The sequence below is a fragment of the Hyla sarda genome, chromosome 12, assembly GCF_029499605.1.
Source record: "Hyla sarda isolate aHylSar1 chromosome 12, aHylSar1.hap1, whole genome shotgun sequence".
NCBI lineage: Eukaryota > Metazoa > Chordata > Amphibia > Anura > Hylidae > Hyla > Hyla sarda.
The window spans coordinates 69,591,037-69,609,025 of NC_079200.1; the positions used below are offsets into that span (position 1 = coordinate 69,591,037).

General features: G+C 45.6%; 1 protein-coding gene across 1 annotated transcript in view; it reads right to left on the bottom strand.

Annotated features, from left to right (window-relative positions):
• Positions 1-3,528: 3,528 nt before the first annotated feature.
• Positions 3,529-17,989, bottom strand: part of TM9SF4 (transmembrane 9 superfamily member 4) — a 38,013-nt gene continuing 23,552 nt past the window's right edge. The window contains exons 9-18 of the mRNA XM_056547413.1: positions 17,665-17,735; positions 17,456-17,588; positions 17,277-17,358; positions 16,824-16,899; positions 13,109-13,192; positions 12,856-13,031; positions 11,148-11,211; positions 9,668-9,787; positions 5,758-5,847; positions 3,529-5,547 (exon numbers count right to left, since the gene is read on the bottom strand). Of these exons, the coding sequence (XP_056403388.1) occupies positions 5,398-5,547; positions 5,758-5,847; positions 9,668-9,787; positions 11,148-11,211; positions 12,856-13,031; positions 13,109-13,192; positions 16,824-16,899; positions 17,277-17,358; positions 17,456-17,588; positions 17,665-17,735 (1,046 nt within the window). The 3' untranslated portion in view covers positions 3,529-5,397. The remainder of the gene's footprint in view (positions 5,548-5,757; positions 5,848-9,667; positions 9,788-11,147; positions 11,212-12,855; positions 13,032-13,108; positions 13,193-16,823; positions 16,900-17,276; positions 17,359-17,455; positions 17,589-17,664; positions 17,736-17,989) is intronic.

Genomic DNA, 17,989 nt, shown 5'->3' on the forward strand with positions numbered 1-17,989 from the left:
CACATAATCTTTGCATTGTGAGTCTGTGTGTGCCACACTAAGCATGGACAACAGAAACAGGAGACGAGAACTGTCTGAGGACTTGAGAACCAAAATTGTGGAATAGATGTCCAGAGATCTAGATTTGCCTTTGTCCACAGTGCGCAACATTATCAAGAGGTTTGCAGCCCATGGCACTGTAGCTAATCTCCCTGGGCGTGGACAGAAGAGAAAAATTGATTTAAAAAAAGTGTCAACGCGGGATAGTCTGGATGGTGGATAAGCAGCCCCAAACAAGTTCCAAAGATATGCAAGCTGTCCTGCAGGCTCAGGGAGCATCAGTGTCAGCGCGGACTATCCGTCAACATTTAAATGAAATGAAACACTGTGGTAGGAGACCCAGGAGGACCCCACTGCTGACACAGAGACATAAAAAAGCAAGACTACATTTTGCCAAAATGAACTTGAGTAAGTCAAAATCCTTCTGGGAAAACGTCTTGTGGACAGATGAGACCAAGATAGAGCTGTTTAGTAAAGCACATCATTCTACTGCTTACCGAAAATGGAATGAGGCCTACAAAGAAAAGAACACAGTACCTACAGTGAAATATGGTGGAGGTTCAATGATGTTTTGGGGTTGTTTTGCTGCCTCTGGCACTGGGTGCCTTGAATGTGTGCAAGGCAACATGAAATCTGAGGATTACCAATGGATTTTGGGTCGCACTGTACAGCCCAGTGTTAGAAAGCTGGGTTTCCATCAGAGATCTTGGGTCTTCCAGAAGGACAATGACCCCAAACATATGTCAAAAAGCACCCAGTAATGGATGGCAACAAAGTGCTGGAGAGTTCTGAAGTAACAGCAATGAGTCCAGATCTAAATCCCATTGAACACCTGTGGAGAGATCTTAAAATTGCTGTTGGGAAAAGGCGCCTTCCAATAAGAGACCTGGAGCAGGTTGCAAAGGAAGAGTGGTCCAACATTCCGACTGAGAGGTGTAAGAAGCTTATTGATGGTTATAGGAAGCGACTGATTTCAGTTATTTTTTCCAAAGGGTGTGCAACAAAATATTAAGTAAAGGGTGCCAATAATTTTGTCCAGCCCATTTTTGGAGTTTGGTGTGACATTATGTTCAATTTGCTTTTTTCCAATACACACAAAGGGAATAAACGTGTGTATAGCAAAACATGTGGTACTGCAATACTTTTCTGTCAGAAATACTTCATTTTCTTGAAAAATTTCAGGGGTGCCAACATTTACGGGCATCACTGTATATGTGTGTGTGTGTATATATATATATATATATATATATATATATATATATATATATATATATATATATATACACATATATATACACACACACACATATATATATATTAATTAGGGGTGTAAGAAAAAAAAATCGATTCACCCGCTACATACTCTGCAGCCTCCGGCTGTTTTCAGTAGCCGGGGGCCGCTGCTAATAGCCAGCATGCAGCGATCGCCGCGGCTGGCTGTTAACCCTTTAGATCGCCGCTGTCAAAGCCGACAGCGGCGTCTAAAGGGATCTGTGAATGCTCCATGGTGGGCTAGTGCAGTGGATCCTCCTAAAAGTCTAATAAAGTGTAAAAAAAATAAAAAAAAGTTAATAAATGTAAAAGACATAGGGGGAGATTCATCAAAACCTGTGCAGAGGAAAATTTGCCCAGTTGCCCATGGCAACCAATCAGATCGCTTCTTTCATTTTGCAGAGGCCTTGTTAAAAATGAAAGAAGCGAGCTGATTGGTTGCTATGGGTGACTTTTCCTCTGGACAGGTTTTGATAAATCTCTTCCATTGTTTTTGAGACAGAATCGGGATATATTGCGATATATCGTCCCGTAAACAAAATCGGGATATATTGTATGGTCATACGTGTATCGCGATATGCATCGGATCGCCAAATTCTTGCCAATTCACACCCCTAATATATATATAATATTTACATACTATTTAAAAAAAGATATATATATATTGGAAACTTATCTACAGCAAACTATGTCAGAGGAAAGTATGTCTGATGCTAAGGGAACTTCCATGGCAAGTATTTCTCTGTGGTTGGAGTAACACTTACCAGGTCCTGTCACTACCTCAGTAGTGACGCCCCCTCGGCATGATTGACAGCCTGTGTCATTGTTCTGCTTCCTAAGCATTATATATGGTAAAATCTAATGCACACAGCATGAGGACAGGGGTGACTATGTTTTTTTTGCACTCTTTTTAGTAACTATCTTCACAGTTAGATTTCACAGTAAGATTTTGTTAAAGCTTCTATATGAAACGCCGCAAAGGTTTTGCACAAAAACTTTGCCCCAAATTACAGTCAGGAACCCACTGATAAATCTCTACTATAGACTCAGACCCAATACTAAGCTGCAATACCACACAAAACCTATAGACATGTATGGCACAGTTTTTGGCAGACAACAGCCAGGTAGTTTAGCTCCTTTATGGTAAAGAGCATTGAAGGGGTACTCCGGTGCTCCAACTTTCTGAACTGGAGGCCGTGATCATGACGTCATGACCACTGCCACAGGAACTCCGCGTTTGTTTAGAACGCCAGGTGCTGTGGGAGATCGCGGGGGCCCCAGCATCGAGACCCCTGCAATCAGACATCTTACCCCTGTCTAGCAGTGGAGTACCCCTTTAAAGAGTGATAGATTTCCAGGATGACACCCTAGTCCTGTTGCAGGGTGCTGTGGTCATTGGGCCCATACCCAAGTCCTGTAGAAAGGGAGCTCTGATAACTGGGCCTATAACCCAGTCCTGTAGAAAGGGAGCTCTGATCACCGGGCCCATACCCCAGTCCTATAGCAGGGAGGTGTGATCACCAGGCCCATACCCCAGTCCTGTAGCGGGGAGCTGTGGTCATTAGGCCCATACCCCAGTCCTGTAGCGGGGAGCTGTGGTCATTAGGCCCATACCCAAGTCCTGTAGCGGGGAGCTGTGGTCACCAGGCCCATACCCAAGTCCTGTAGCGGGGAGCTGTGGACACCAGACCATAACCCAGGTCCTGTAGAAAGGGAGCTCTGATCACCGGGCCCATACCCCAGTCCTATAGCAGGGAGCTGTGGTCACCAGGCCCATGCCCCAGTCCTGTAGCGGGGAGCTGTGGTCACCAGGCCCATACCCCAATCCTGTAGCGGGGAGCTGTGGTCACCAGGCCCATACCCCAGTCCTGTAGCGGGGAGCTGTGGTCACCAGGCCCATACCCCAGTCCTGTAGCGGGGAGCTGTGGTCACCAGGCCCATACCCCAGTCCTGTAGCGGGGAGCTGTGGTCACCAGGCCCATACCCCAGTCCTGTAGCGGGGAGCTGTGATCATCAGGCCCATACCAAAGTATGGAAACAGGAAGCTCTAGTCATCGGGTCTGTACCCCAGTCTGGTAGGGGAAAGCTCTGGTCACCGGGCCCATACCCCAGTCCGGTAAGGGGAAGCTCTGGTCAACGGACCCATACACCAGGTCCTACAGCAGAGAGCTCTGGTCATTGGCTGATGTTAACAGAGGAGATCGCCCACCAGCATGAAACACCTGAAGGGGCATTTATTTACAAAAAGGACATAAAGATGGACAACAGTAAAAAAAAAAAATCAGCAATTTCCAGAGGATATTCATTAAAACTGGAAAATAATTTAAAGTATACTCATCACCCAAACAGAGAGGAGGCGGCCACATCATGAAAGCCTGGACTCACTATGAGGTCATCGTGGATATGCAAATAAAGTTGGCCGTAAATGATCACCCCACCCACATGGGTACAGAAGATGGAGGGCTCAAAGGTAGTGTGTGTGTGGGGAGGGGGGTCTGTGATATATAAACAAAACTAATTCCTTCTTTTTGCACCAGGCACAGACAATAGGGTTAGGGGAAGCATTATTACTTCAGTCTCATAAAGAAGAATTCATACGGTTGCATTTACAACCCATACAAAAACATTAGTGGATCCCACAGCAAATTTTTGGCAGGTATATAAGAGAAAACCACAAATCCGGCAGGATCCCATCAGGTACGCCTCCTCCATGCAGGGGAACGGTTCACAGTTTTTTTCCCTTAATAAAATCAAATCTTTGTATAATGAAAAATTCTGGAACTTCTTAAAAAAAACTTTGCATTTCAATTCTTCACCGCTTTCAAGATCTCTGCTTGCCGTCAGGGGATAAGACCATTAATGGTTTACATGCAAAACTTTTAAAAACCTAATACTGTGTTACAGCTTAGGTTTTGTTACAAATGTATCTAGTTCAGACAAGATTCTATGACAGGCAAAGGAAACCTTTGGCACTGCAGTTGTTTTGGACTACATCTCCTATGATGCTTTGCAGTATTTTGGCTGTAAGAGCATCATAGTGCCGAAAGTTGCCTATGCCTGCTCTATGACATAAAGACTAATACAATGTATCAACTTAGGTAGAATGTAACAAACTGGCAAAGATTTGTGCTGCTGATATGTTCACCACACTGAGCATTATCTGGATACATGGTAACAAAACCTCAGCTGTGAGAAGTACTGGGTCAGGAGAGGTTTGCAGCTCCCAAATGTAAAATAAAATATCTGATAGTAAAACGATATCATGAAAACCGCTATGAATTGAAACACAAAAGTTAGAAAATTGCCAAATTTTCACTATACACTAATTATGCTTTATTTACATGAAACTGGAGCCCCCCCCCCTTTAAGTGTCCTGTGCTCGTGATGAAACACAAAACAAAAAGTTAGTCTGAAACCCCCCCCCCCATCTGTGGAACAAACCATGTGAAGACTAAACCATCCCCTGTAACGAACAGTTCATTTTTCTGCCAGGGACCTGATTGGTGGAAGCCCAAAAATACAGGATCTGGCCGCCTCCTCACCACAGAAAGCATGCTTCATATTGTATTCAGTCCTTGGCAAAAGATATCCCCAACCCCGCCAGCTGGCATTTAATAACGGTTGGCAGCGCTGGTACCCACCAGCTCATCATGTGACCAGAACTGTATAAGTGTCCCGGTGCTCAGTGGACAGTCCAGTGATTCTTCTGTGGGCGCCTGTCCACCAAATAGTCCAAGGGTCTCCATCTCGTGCACCTCGTCTCCACTGATCAATAACACAGGAAGAATAATAATTTAACAAAAAAAGAATGGAAAAAGAAAAGAGCGGACAGAACAGTAAAGACGGTAATGATCCGGCTAAAAAGTAAAAACCCGCACTGAAAAATGGGAATACCAAAAAGGTTAAAATGCAGTTATAGGATCCGACACCTCGGCCCATCCATGGACACAGTACCAAACAATACATTCTGGATGATGGTGGTGGTTGATATATATTTTTTTTACTGGTTACTGTCCCCAGATGGAGGCGTCTTGGCGGAGGAGACCGGCTCTGCCTTGTGCTGAAGTGCTGCGGATGAGCCCGGGATCAGTCTATTTTCACCGCCGCATAGATTTTCCGGATGAACATGTAGGCGGCGTAGAAGCCAATGGTCCCAGTGAGGAGCCAGAAAGAGAGGACCATGAGGGTAGTGTAGCCAAAGTACAGGAGGGAAGGGATGAACTCCACAATATCCAACTGTGAGGCAGACATAGATGAGGATTAGATACCTGCAGTGTACATACCGTGATACAGATGTAAATCCTGGCCCAATCACACATCTATAGATGCAAACTAAAAGTGGTCTGCTGTCAATTTGGTCGAGCCGGGACTTTCATCAATGTTACACTTGTGTAAAATTTGCCTAAAGGGGAATAACCAATGCCAGGGGGTGAGAAATGAACATACCTTATTCACAAAATAGAAGATGGCGTAAACCAGAACGTAGAAGGCGGATCCTCCAGACACCAGGAACGTCCTCCACCACCAGCGGTAATCCTGCACAAAACACATCCATAGACTATTGTAATATGCATCATCATATACAAGATTCCATGCTTAAAAAAAGGTGTTTTCCTCCTTGGCTTCTACAAATTCATACTTTTTGAGGGTACATACATTTTCTTTTATTATTTTCCATTTAAAGTAACTGGAAATAGCATTTCGGAAAACAAGTATTTTTTTCCACCAGCAGCATTCCCCATGATGCATGAGTAACGTTTAATTTCAGGGGTGTGGAAATCCTATTGCACACCGGGCAGGTGAATTCTTTAGGCATTTTGCCATGCTTCAGGCAAGCAGAGCAAGGGCGCCACTTGGGGATCCAGTACTCACACCCCAGATACCCCGAGCGAGCGCAGTTTTAAACTTTAAGCCCTTAAGATGCACACACAGTCCAAAGATCAAGGGCACGAGACGTGCAGAATACGGTTTCCGCACATACAGCTGAAGCAATGACGGGGCAATCAGTCCTCCCACGTCACTAAACTACCGGTACAGACCGCAGCTGTATGCTGCAGCCTATAGCAAACCATGCAGGACCTCAGCGTCCCGGCATAGGCGCGTGTGATGACGTCACTTATTGCGCACATCTTCATCAGGACAGAGGATGCAGAGGTCCCTGCTGCAAGCCGGGGAGTTTAAAGTTGTGTTTTTTTTTCTATTACAAATGTAATCAAACGTCACATGTGCTGCCTACTATATAATGAGGGGACCTGCCTACCACCAGGGGCTAACCTATCTATTTTGGGGGTATAATTGTTTAAATGAAAGCGTTACCTGACTACTTGATGGGGTACATATCTATCTGGTGGCCTGTCTACCTAATGGGGGTTATATCCATCTGTGGCCCTGTCTACAAACTAGGGAAGTTCTACCTAATGGGGGACATATTTCTCCGAGGGCTAGTCTATCTACTGGGGAGCTCTACCTGATGGGGTTAGATAGCATGTACTATAGCTGCAGTACATTTAAAACTCCCTAGTGACTAGTGACCTTATTTACATACTATTTTGGTTGAATTATTTTATGTACCAGGACAAATGGACTGTCATGAGGGACAAGTAGGTTGTGGTCCCATGTTAGTCCCTTGGACAAGCAGTGTTTTTTTATTTTATATCTCCACACCTCTGTATTTTAACCTCTTAAGGATGCAGGGCATACCTGTACGCCCTGCCCCCGCACCCTTTCTATAACGTGGGGTCACACCGTAGCTAATAGCGCGTGTCACCGATCGCGGTGAGGTGCACTATTAACCCTTTAGATGTGGCAATCAAAGTTGATCGCCGCGTCTAAAGTAAAAAATATGCTTCCCGGCAGCTCAGTCTGGCTGATCGGGACCACCTCGGTAAAACTGCGGCGTCCTGATCAGCTGTATGGACACGAGCAGGGCCCCTTACTTGCCTCCTCATTGTCCGATCGCCAAATGACTACTCTGTGCCCAAGATCCAGGCAGGAGCAGTCAAGCGGCAATAACACTAATCAATGCCACGCTATGGCATAGCAGTGATCAGTGTAAGAGATCAGTGTGTGCTATGTTCTATGGGAGCTATAACACTGCAAAAAAAAGTTAATGATCATTTAACCCCTTCCCTAATAAAACTTTGAATCACCCCCCTTTTCCCATATAAAAAAAACCAAAAAACGATGTAAATAAAAAACATATGTGGTATCGCCGCGTGCGTAATTGTCCGGACTATAAAAATATATTGTTAATTAAACCGCACGGTCCAAAATAGTGTATTTTTGGTCACTTTTTATACTATTAAAAAATGAATAAAAAGCATTCAAAAAGTCCAATCAAAACAAAAATGGTACCGCTAAAGACTTCAGATCACAGTGCACAAAATGAGCCCTCATACATCCCCATACATGGAGAAAAATAAAAAAGTTATAGGGGTCAGAAGATGACAATTTTAAACGTATAAATTTTCCTGCATGTAGTTATGATTTTTTCCAGAAGTACGACAAAATCAAACCTATATAAGTAAGGTATCATTTTAACCATATGGACCTACAGAATAATGATAAGGTGTCTTTTTTACCGAAATATGCACTGCGTAGAAACAAAAGCCCCCAAGTGTTACAAAATGGCATTTTTTCTTCAATTTTGTCGCACAAAGATTATTTTTTGGTTTCGAAGATTAGATTTTTGATAAAATGACTGATGTCATTATAAAGTAGAATTGGTGGTGCAAAAAATAAACCATCATTTGGGTCTGTAGGTGCAAAATGAAAGGGATATGATTTTTAAAAGATAAGGAAGAACAAACGAAAATGCAAAAACTGAAAAACCCTGAGGGGTTAATAGCTTGGATATGGTGGTAATAGCAATTGTGTTTGTTTTCTTTTATTTTACTTTTCAAACTGATAACACCTTCAGGACCAGGCCAATCTTTTTTTTTGCAGGTTTCCTTCTGTCCTCCTTGCACTTTAACCCCTTCCCGACCCATGACATACATGTACGTCATAACCGGGAAGGTTTTCCTGACCTATGATGTACATGTACATGATGCAGATACTGCCCACTACTCGCAGCATCCTGAGGCGCCTGGTAAGATGTTGGCTATCACTAATAGCCAGCCATCTTGCCTTGGGACCTAGGGGGGGTTTCATCCCCCCCTCGTTCACAGCGATCGCTCCTATCAGCTAGTTTCACACACAAAAATCCAGAGCAGCAGCAGCGGCAGCGTGGATCTGGACACACAATGATCTGCTAGGAGTCCTCAGTGTCCATTTACCTGTTCCCCTTCCCCTGGTATCCCTTACCCATCTCGCTGTGCCGCCTGTATGCTTCCTTTCTGTGTTTTTTTTCTTTTTGCAAAGTAGCCATTTAGTTGTACAACAGCTCCCCCTCGTGTCCTAAACCTGTTACTGCATCTTTTGTGCACTAGACACTAGGGGGAGCTGTTGTACAGAAGTAAAAAATAAATACATAAATATATTTACACACACACACACACATATCTATCTATATATAACATACACACATATATTCAAAATGTTATTGTTCCCAAAAAGAATGTGATTTTGAACTTTTGTAGAAAATTTATAGACATTTTTTTGTACAAAAAATATAAGCTTTCTAATGTCATAAAAAAAATAAAAGAATGTTTAACTAATGATGTCAACATAAAGTAGATATGTTGGGGATCTGAATTAAAAACTAAATTTATTTGGCATGACTATTTCTCTTACAAGTAAAGAGTTTCAAACAGAGAAATAAAAATGTATTTCTGTTCTCACAGGGTAACAATGACACTTGATTCTGTGGGTCAATATGATTACAGCAATATCCAATATATAGTTTTGGTACTATGATACTAAAAAAAATATATTTATCTTTTACAATACAAATATACTAGGCTGTTTGAGGGCTTATTTTTGTGCAGTAATCTGTAATTTTTATTTATACCATTTTGGTTTAGTTGGGACTTATTAAAGTGAAATCTGTGCTCTGCTAGTAGGGGGTCTATAAAATGGTTTGACACCCAGCAAATATGTGGCATGGTACCTGTCATTCAAGCTCTTAAATGCTACGAATGCTGCCCCCTGCTATTTAACTGCCTTGATGTTGCTATTTATTGTGACATCTAAGGTGTTACATTAATATAGAGTCAGAGCTGTCTTCAATCCCGGCATTCAGGGGGTATAGTTCCTGAGTCTGCTCTATACTCCCTTCCAATATAAAAACATGCACATCAAATATTGGGAAGGTGTTGGAAACACATAACATTTTAACTGCCTGCAGTCATTGCTAGTAGGAGGTCACTGCAGACAGCCGCCATTGTAACAAGATTTGTATATGGCAGCTCCTCACCTCCGCACACAGCTGGAAGTAGACCATGACAATGCTGATTTGTGAGCAGGACACCACCAAAATGATGAACACCAGGAACAGAAAACCAAACAAGTAATAGAACTGATTCTCCCAGATGGCCTGGAAAAAAAAAAGAGATATATATATATATATATACAATTCTCAGTTATGTACATTAAAATCGCCTCTGTTTTGTGCAAACCGATCCTGTGTAGATTTAGGTTTAATATTACAGACTACAAACAGTGTAGCTTGGTCTTGCCACCATAATGTTACCCCACTCCCTCTACGCACCAACCTACAGACACTGGATGAGGAACCAGAGTAAGAGGAGGCTGCAGGACCAGACTACAAAGGGCAGAACAGAACCTGGAAGACACAAGCACATCTGCACACGCACATAGGGCTGTATACAATAAAACATTAGGCGACTTATAATCCAATCTATTTGCAAAGTTGTTTAAATCTTTATTTCAGATGCACTGGAGCAACACAAAACTGGCTGCACAAGTATATACACTGTTTAAAGGGACTAGACTCAGATCTCTGCAAATATTCATGTGACTTGCTAAAACTATTTATTGTAGAGATCTTTAATCTTGAGAACTTTATCCCAGAACACTGCGCTCACCATCAATAATTGTCTTAAGAGGAAATCATTGATTTAAAGGAGTACTCTAGTGCAGAGTATTCCTGCTCTGTCCTGCCCGGGCTGCAAAATAAATGAAAATGAACCATCACTCACCTCCCTGGGTTCCCGCGGAGTGCCACTACAGCTGATCGGTCTTCTGGTCCATCTCCTTCATACTTCCGGGTGTAACGAAGCGTCACATGGCGCTCAGCCTATCCCCGGCCGAGGCAGAACATCACGGCGGCCGGCGATAGGCTGAGCGCCATGTGACGCTTCGTTACACCCGGAAGTATGAAGGAGACGGACCGGAGGACCGATCAGCTGTAGTGGCGCTCCGCGGGAACCCAGGGAGGTGAGTGATGGTTTATCATCATTTATTTTGCAGCCCGGGCAGGACGGAGCAGGAATACTCTGCACTAGAGTACTCCTTTAAAGGGATATTCCAGGCAAAACATTTTATCCCCTATCCAAAGGATAGGGGATAAGATGTCTGATCGCGAGGGGCCCACTGTTGAGACCCCCCGCGATCTCCCTGCAGCACCCGCATGCTATGCAGTGACTGCGTCTCTAGTTTCGGAAACCTCCGGGTTTCCGGGACTGGGGACGTGACGTCACGCCATGCCCTCTCCATTCATGTCTATGGGAGGGGGCGTGACGTCCGTCACGCCCCCTCCCATAGACATGAATGGAGGGGACGTGGCGTGACGTCACGTCCCCAGTCCCGGAAACCCGGAGGTTTCCGAAACTGGAGATTCAGCACCCGCAGAGAATCCTTTGGATAGGAGATAAAATGTTTTTGCCTGGAATACCCCTTTAATGGCTGAGCCGCACAAGACTGAGAAAACTCACACTGAAGATGAAGAAGAGCTCGATGAACATGGCGCCAAACGGTAATATTCCCGCCATCAGGATTCTAAGGAAGAGAAAATAATATGACAAGTCAGGCACCAACCAGACAGGCTTGGAGGAAAGATTACATATTTCTATTATACCCTAAAAAAATATATGTAACATATTGATTACTGGTATGGAAGGAAAATGACACATCTGCATCAGCCACCTACTTACCTATTGTGTATTTTCAAGAAGCCCAGAAATTTAGGCCTTCGCTGTAGGCACTATTTAATTCTATTAAAACTATTTAATAGAGATTTTTTTCTTTTCTTCGTTGCATTTGAAAAAAACTTTCTATTTTTCCCACCAAGGTAGCAGTAGGAATTCCACCTTTTGCAGGAGGAGTTGTGATTTTTTTTTACCACTATTCTAAGATAAATATAACTTGCAGATTAACTTTGATCAACTCATTCTGGGAGGAAACAGGAGGGAAAAAAACTAAATTCCCCAATGCTTTTTTAGCTTTGTAAATTTTGTGCTGTGTAGCGTAAATAACATGGTAAGTTTACTCTGCAGCTTCAAGTTATAATAATGGCCAATGTATATATTTTTATTACGATTACTTTTTTTTACAATTAAAAACAATTTTGTGTATGCACAAAAAAAAAAAATTCCCCTATTTTTCAGCTGGGCAAACTGTAGTTTTTATTGGTACCCTGTGGGGGAACATGACATATACAGTGACCCCCAACCTACGATGGCCCCGACATACGATCATTTCAACATACGATGGCCTCTCAGAGGCGCTCGCATGTTGAAGGCAGCATCAACATACGATGCTTTTGTATGTCGGGGTGCAGACTGCTTCAGCTGCCACTTAGGGTTTACGGTGCCCCGTGTGGTCCGCTGACGATTACTTACATGTCCTCGGGGCTCCAGCGCGTCCTTTTCTGGATCCCCTGCATCGTCGGCGCTCTCCATCGCCGTCCCGTCATCCAATAGGAGCGGCGTGCGGAGCAACGTGATGGCGGCGACGTGAGAGCGAGGATGCCGGAGAAGCAGAGGCCTTGCCGGAGCGTCGGGGACACCATGGGGACGCAGCGACAACGATGGAAAGCGACATCCAGGGCAGTGGTGACTGTCCGGAGCGGCGGGGACACGCGAGTACAACTTCCTATACCAGTGGTCTTCAACCTGCGGACCTCAAGATGTTGCAAAACTACAACTCCGGGCATGCTGGGTGTTGTAGTTTTGCAACATCTGCAGGTCCACAGGTTGTAGACCACTGTCCTATACTTTACATTGCACGGATCCCTCAACATACGATGGTTCATTTGGAATGGATTACCATTGTATGTTGAGGGACCACTGTATAGCCACCTGCATCCTATTATTTCCTGCTTCCTATAAAAGGTCTAGTAGGTGTATAAAGATGCCTGAACTAGTGGCCATAACAACCCATCCGCACCCTGTGTTGAAGGGTTAAATGCCATGGTTGCTTTTTAACCATGACATTTAAGGTGTTAAACTAAAAAATCTGGAGTTATGTCTGATCCTAGCCAATGCAGCAGGGTTTCAGCTGATGTAGTGTCTGAGCCCTCATCATCACTGTACTGTACTGTACATGTACGGTGGTTTGTGGAAATGACAGGATGGGAAGGCATTAAAAAGGTACACTGCATCCAGCTGGTATACACAGAAGGGGTGGCAGAGGGACACTTACCCCACAAACCTCTTCATGTACCAGCGCTGCTCTGGGATCTGCCGGGGAATCTGGTTGGTTCGGACAGGGTTGTCGTACGGCTGCTTGCGGAAACCAAAGTAATATCCAAGGTAGACTAGTGGGAGTGAGATGCCAAACCACATACACAGCAGAGCCAGCATGGTAGGGAAAGGGACCTGCAGGACACAGAGCGGGGTTATAGTCTTCACAAGGGACAAGTCCAAAGATACAGACCCAGGAACATTCGACTCACCGCGCCAGAGGAATGCTTCCCCCAGATGAAGCAGTTCAGCACAAAGCAGATGCTAAAAACCACACCGGGGTACAAAGTCGCTGTCTGCAGGGACAGAACAACAGATGACATTAGGCAACAAAATATCTATTCTTCTTTTATCTTGCACTGAGATTTGTATCATGTCTACTCCAATTACCTCTCTAGGGCTGCATTTACTATTGTACTGATATATCTTGTAAGCTTTCAGAATACATGATATTGGCCCATATTTATCATTCTGTCTGGGGACAAAAACTGTCTGGTTTTCACATAGCAACCAATCACAGCTCAGTTTTGATACCTTAAAGGAGATATCCATTGAAAATTAACTTTTCCCCTATCCACAGGACAGGTGGGACCCCCGCGATCTGCTGAACAGGCCCTGGCTATAAGTGAAGAGTGGGTACTGCAGGTGGCACGCGATACATTCATGTCTATGGGAGCGCCAAACAGACCTGAGTACAGCACTCGGGCATTATTGATGCTCCCATAGAAATAAATGGAGCACGTGCAGTCTACTGGTAGACCTCATTGAGAAAACCGGGGTCCTGTCACAGAGATCATGGGGGGGGAGGGGGTCCCAGCGGTCGGACCCCCCCCCTCCCCCCCCTGTAATCAGCTACTTATCCCCTATTCTGTGGATAGGGCATAAGTGAATTTTTGCTGGAGTTCTTCTTTAACACCTTAACCTCCTGAGCGGTATTCCCGAGCGTGACTCGGGGTTAATTTTCCCTGCCAGGATCGGTAACCCCGAGTCACGCTCGGGGTAGAATTACAGAGTTCCCGGCCGGGCTGCACGATATATCGCAAAAGCAATGCGATATAGTGATGCGGCCCCCGGGAAAACATGCGATTATCTGCTCTGGTCGGCTCCCGTTGCGGGGGCAGGCCAGAGCAGGTAAAGAAAAATACTAAAAGTCAGTGTTTCCCTACCAGGGGGCCTCCAGCTGTTGCAAAACTACAACTCTCAGCATGCCCGAACAGCCAAAGGCTGTCCGGGCATGCTGGGAGTAGTAGTTTCACAACAGCTGGAGGCCCCCTGGTAGAAAAACACTGAGCTAAGTGTAAAGGGAAGAAGTAGTAAAATAAAAAAAACTTTTGCTTACCTAATCCCGGTGCCTGCAGATGTCGTTCCCCTCCGTGCGGTCCGGGGTGTCCTCTCTTCACTATTCATCTTCTAGGACCTTTCACTTTTCAGCCAATCACAGGCCGCAGTGGTGTAAAGCCTGTGATTGGCTGAAGGGGAAAGGGCTTGTTCTGCAGCAGATACACTAGGTATGAAATCTGCCGGCAAACCCAGTGTATTTGCTGCAGGACAAGGTGAGAAGGGGGGATGAATGTGACAAAGGGGGGAATGTGACAGGGGGGGAATGTGACTGGGGGGGAATGTGACTGGGGGGGAATGTGACTGGGGGGGGATGTGACTGGGGGAATGTGACAAGGGGGGGGATGTGACTGGGGGAATGTGACTGGGGGGGGAATGTGACTGGGGGGGAATGTGACAGGGGGGGAATGTGACAGGGGGGGAATGTGACTGGGGGGGAATGTGACTGGGGGGAATGTGACTGGGGGAATGTGACTGGGGGGGAATGTGACTGGGGGGGGGATGTGACTGGGGGGAATGTGACTGGGGGGGAATGTGACTGGGGGGAATGTGACAAGGGGGGGAATGTGACTGGGGGGGAATGTGACTGGGGGAATGTGACTGGGGGAATGTGACTGGGGGAATGTGACTGGGGGGGAATGTGACTGGGGGGGGGGATGTGACTGGGGGGAATGTGACTGGGGGGGAATGTGACTGGGGGGAATGTGACAAGGGGGGGAATGTGACTGGGGGGGGATGTGCCAGGGGGAGAGGGGAAAGTGACATGAAGGGGGGATGTGACAGGGGGGGGAGGGGAATGTGACATGAAGGGGGGATGTGACAGGGGGGGAGAGGAATGTGACATGAAGGGGGGATGTGACAAGGGGGGGATGTGACAGGGGGAGGGGAATGTAACATGAAGGGGGAGAATGTGACAAGGGGGGGAATGTGACAAGGGGGGGGAAGAATGTGACAAGGAGGGGGGAGAATGTGACAAGGAGGGGGGGAGAATGTGACGGGGGATGTGACAAGGGAGAGGAGAATGTGACGGGGGAGATGTGAAATGGGTGGAGGGAGATGTTAAATTGAGTTAAAAAAAATTGTACCGCTTTTGGTACACATTTCCAGACAGAATCATACCGCCAGGGAGGTTAAGGACGCAGCCCTTTTTCACCTTAAGGACTGAGTCCTTTTTCGCAACTCTGACCACAGTCGCTTTACGAATTGATAACTCGAAAACACTTTTGCCAAATATTCTGATTCTGAGATTGTTTTTTCGTGACATATTCTACTCCATTTTGGTGGTAAATTTTCGGCGTTACTTGCATCCTTTTTTTGGTGAAAAATCCCAAAATTTCATGAAAATTTTGCCTTTTTCTAACTTTGAAGCTCTCTACTTGTAAGGAAAATGGATATTCCCAAACTTTTTTATTTTTATTCACAAATCTATTATGTCCACTTTATGTTGGCATCATAAAATGGACATATTTTTACTTTTTGAAAAAATTTGAGGGCTTCAAAGTAGAGCAGCAATTTTCAAAAATTTCATGAAAATTGCTAAATCTGAAGGGACAGATGTTACAGAACTACAACTCCCAGCATGCCTGGGCTGTCTAGGCATGCCGAGAGTCGTAGTTTGGCAACATCTGGAGGGCTATCGTTTGGGCACCACTGTAATAGTGGTCTCCAAACTGTGACCCTCCAGATGTTGCAAAACTACAACTCCCAGCATGCCCAGACAGCCTTTGGCTGTCTGGAAATGCTGGGAGTTGCAGTTTGGCCTTCCTAGTGGTTGCCACAGTAAAGATCACTTTACTTTCACTTTCATTTCTCCCCCCCCCCCCCCCCACCGTCGTTTCCCTACCTGAGCCAGGATCTTTGATCTTTGCGACTATCAGCGGTTCCCAGGCATCTTCTCCTCCAGGTACTGGCCTCCATCTTCTCCCATGTTCCCCTCGACATGCAGGGGTGGGCAGAACGGGGGCTGCCATGGCAACCCACTGACCTGCTCTGCCATTGGTCAGAATCAGTTCTGACCAATGGCAGGGGATAGGAGGAGATCGCAGCAGTGCGACCTAACTCCTAGCCCTCAGGATGATCGGGGCTGTCACTGACAGCTCCGATCATCCCTATTTTCCGGGTGATCGGGTCACCAGAGACCCGATCAGCCTGGAATAGCAGAAAATCGCATGTCTGAATTGACATGCGATTTTCTGAGATCGCCGACATGGGGGGTCTCAGGACCCCCCTGGGCGATGTGCCGGGATGCCTGCTGAATGATGATTTCAGCAGGCATCCCGGTCCGGGCCCCAACCGGCTAGCGGCGGGGACCGGAATTCCCACGGGCGTATGCATACGCCCCACGTCCTTAAGGACTCGGGATGCAGGGCGTATGCATACGCTCGGCATCCTGAAGAGGTTAACAAGATCTGGTAAAACAAAAGATAAGCTGCGATTGGTTGCTGTGGGAAAACTAGACCATTTTTGTCCTCAGAATGATAAATCTGGGCTATAATACATCACAGCAGCTACCTGCTAGTTCAGTTTCTGTACATAAATGCAGTTATTACACTTGAAAACGCATGGAGGTGACTACTAGTTGTTACTCACACAGAAAGCTCCTTTGCGCCACCTATGACCCTTTAGAGTACGGTACAAGCGGCCGGCAAAGAATCCTCCGAAAACACTAAAAAAATAAACAAAAATATGTAAATGCAGGTGCATATACTTTATGTAATAGGAAAAGTTCTCTAATATTGCAAAACACAAAGTAGATCTGTCGTGTATACTTAAATGTTACCTGTCATAATATCTGGCGGCACGATATGTTAAAAGTTCACAGATAATCTGGTGATCTCAGACTGATGCAATCAGAAGATCTTTTCTGGAAGTCCCATGCAAAGTCTATGGGACATACAGAAATTTGTTCTCATAGCAAATTTCGTGCTATGAGATTGCCCAGGAGCTTTAAACATATCCTGCCACCAGAGATTGTGACAGGCACCCTTTAAAGATAGTCAAGTTGTATTCATGTCAAAGGCTAAAAGATTAGGACAGTCATACCCCATGAACATAAAGAGGAAGCAGGCAGTGGTCATCAGGGCCCCCCGGCTGGACGGAGACAACATTCCCAGCATGGCGACAACTAGGGGAGACAAAAAGCCCAACCATATGAACATCAGGGAGGTCTCTAACCTGCTGCCCCCCCCCCCCCCAAGCCCCTTTATTCACTACACACTTACAGATCACAATCAGAACCATACAAAAGAGCTGGATCCCAGATCCCAGAAGTGAGCTAAGGATCATGGGATACTGCGGGGGCCTGAAGACATCGCCGTGCACCAGCTTCCATCCAGACTCCTCCATTGTGTCCTCCTATAAGAGAAGCAAAGAAACAGGTCAGAGAACATCAAGCTTACCAACACTGAAGGGGTCAGTGAATGGAACCTACAATATCATCCTCTTTATTGTAGTTTGCAATATCCTTTCTCAAGGTTCTGATGATGATCATGCTCAGAATACCTAGGAAACAAAAGACAAGGTCTGAGTACAGCAGACGACAAGACCTTCCTTAAAGAGGTACTCCGGCGCCAAGACATCTTTTGTCCTATCCAAAGGATAGGGGATAAGATGCCTGATCGCGCGGGTCCCGCCGCTGGGGACTCCCGTGATCTAGCACCTTCGCTCCGGGTCTGATTACTGGCGATCACGGGGGCCGGAGCATTGTGACATCAAGGCCCCGCCCCCGTGTGACGACTCGCTATGCCCCCTCAATG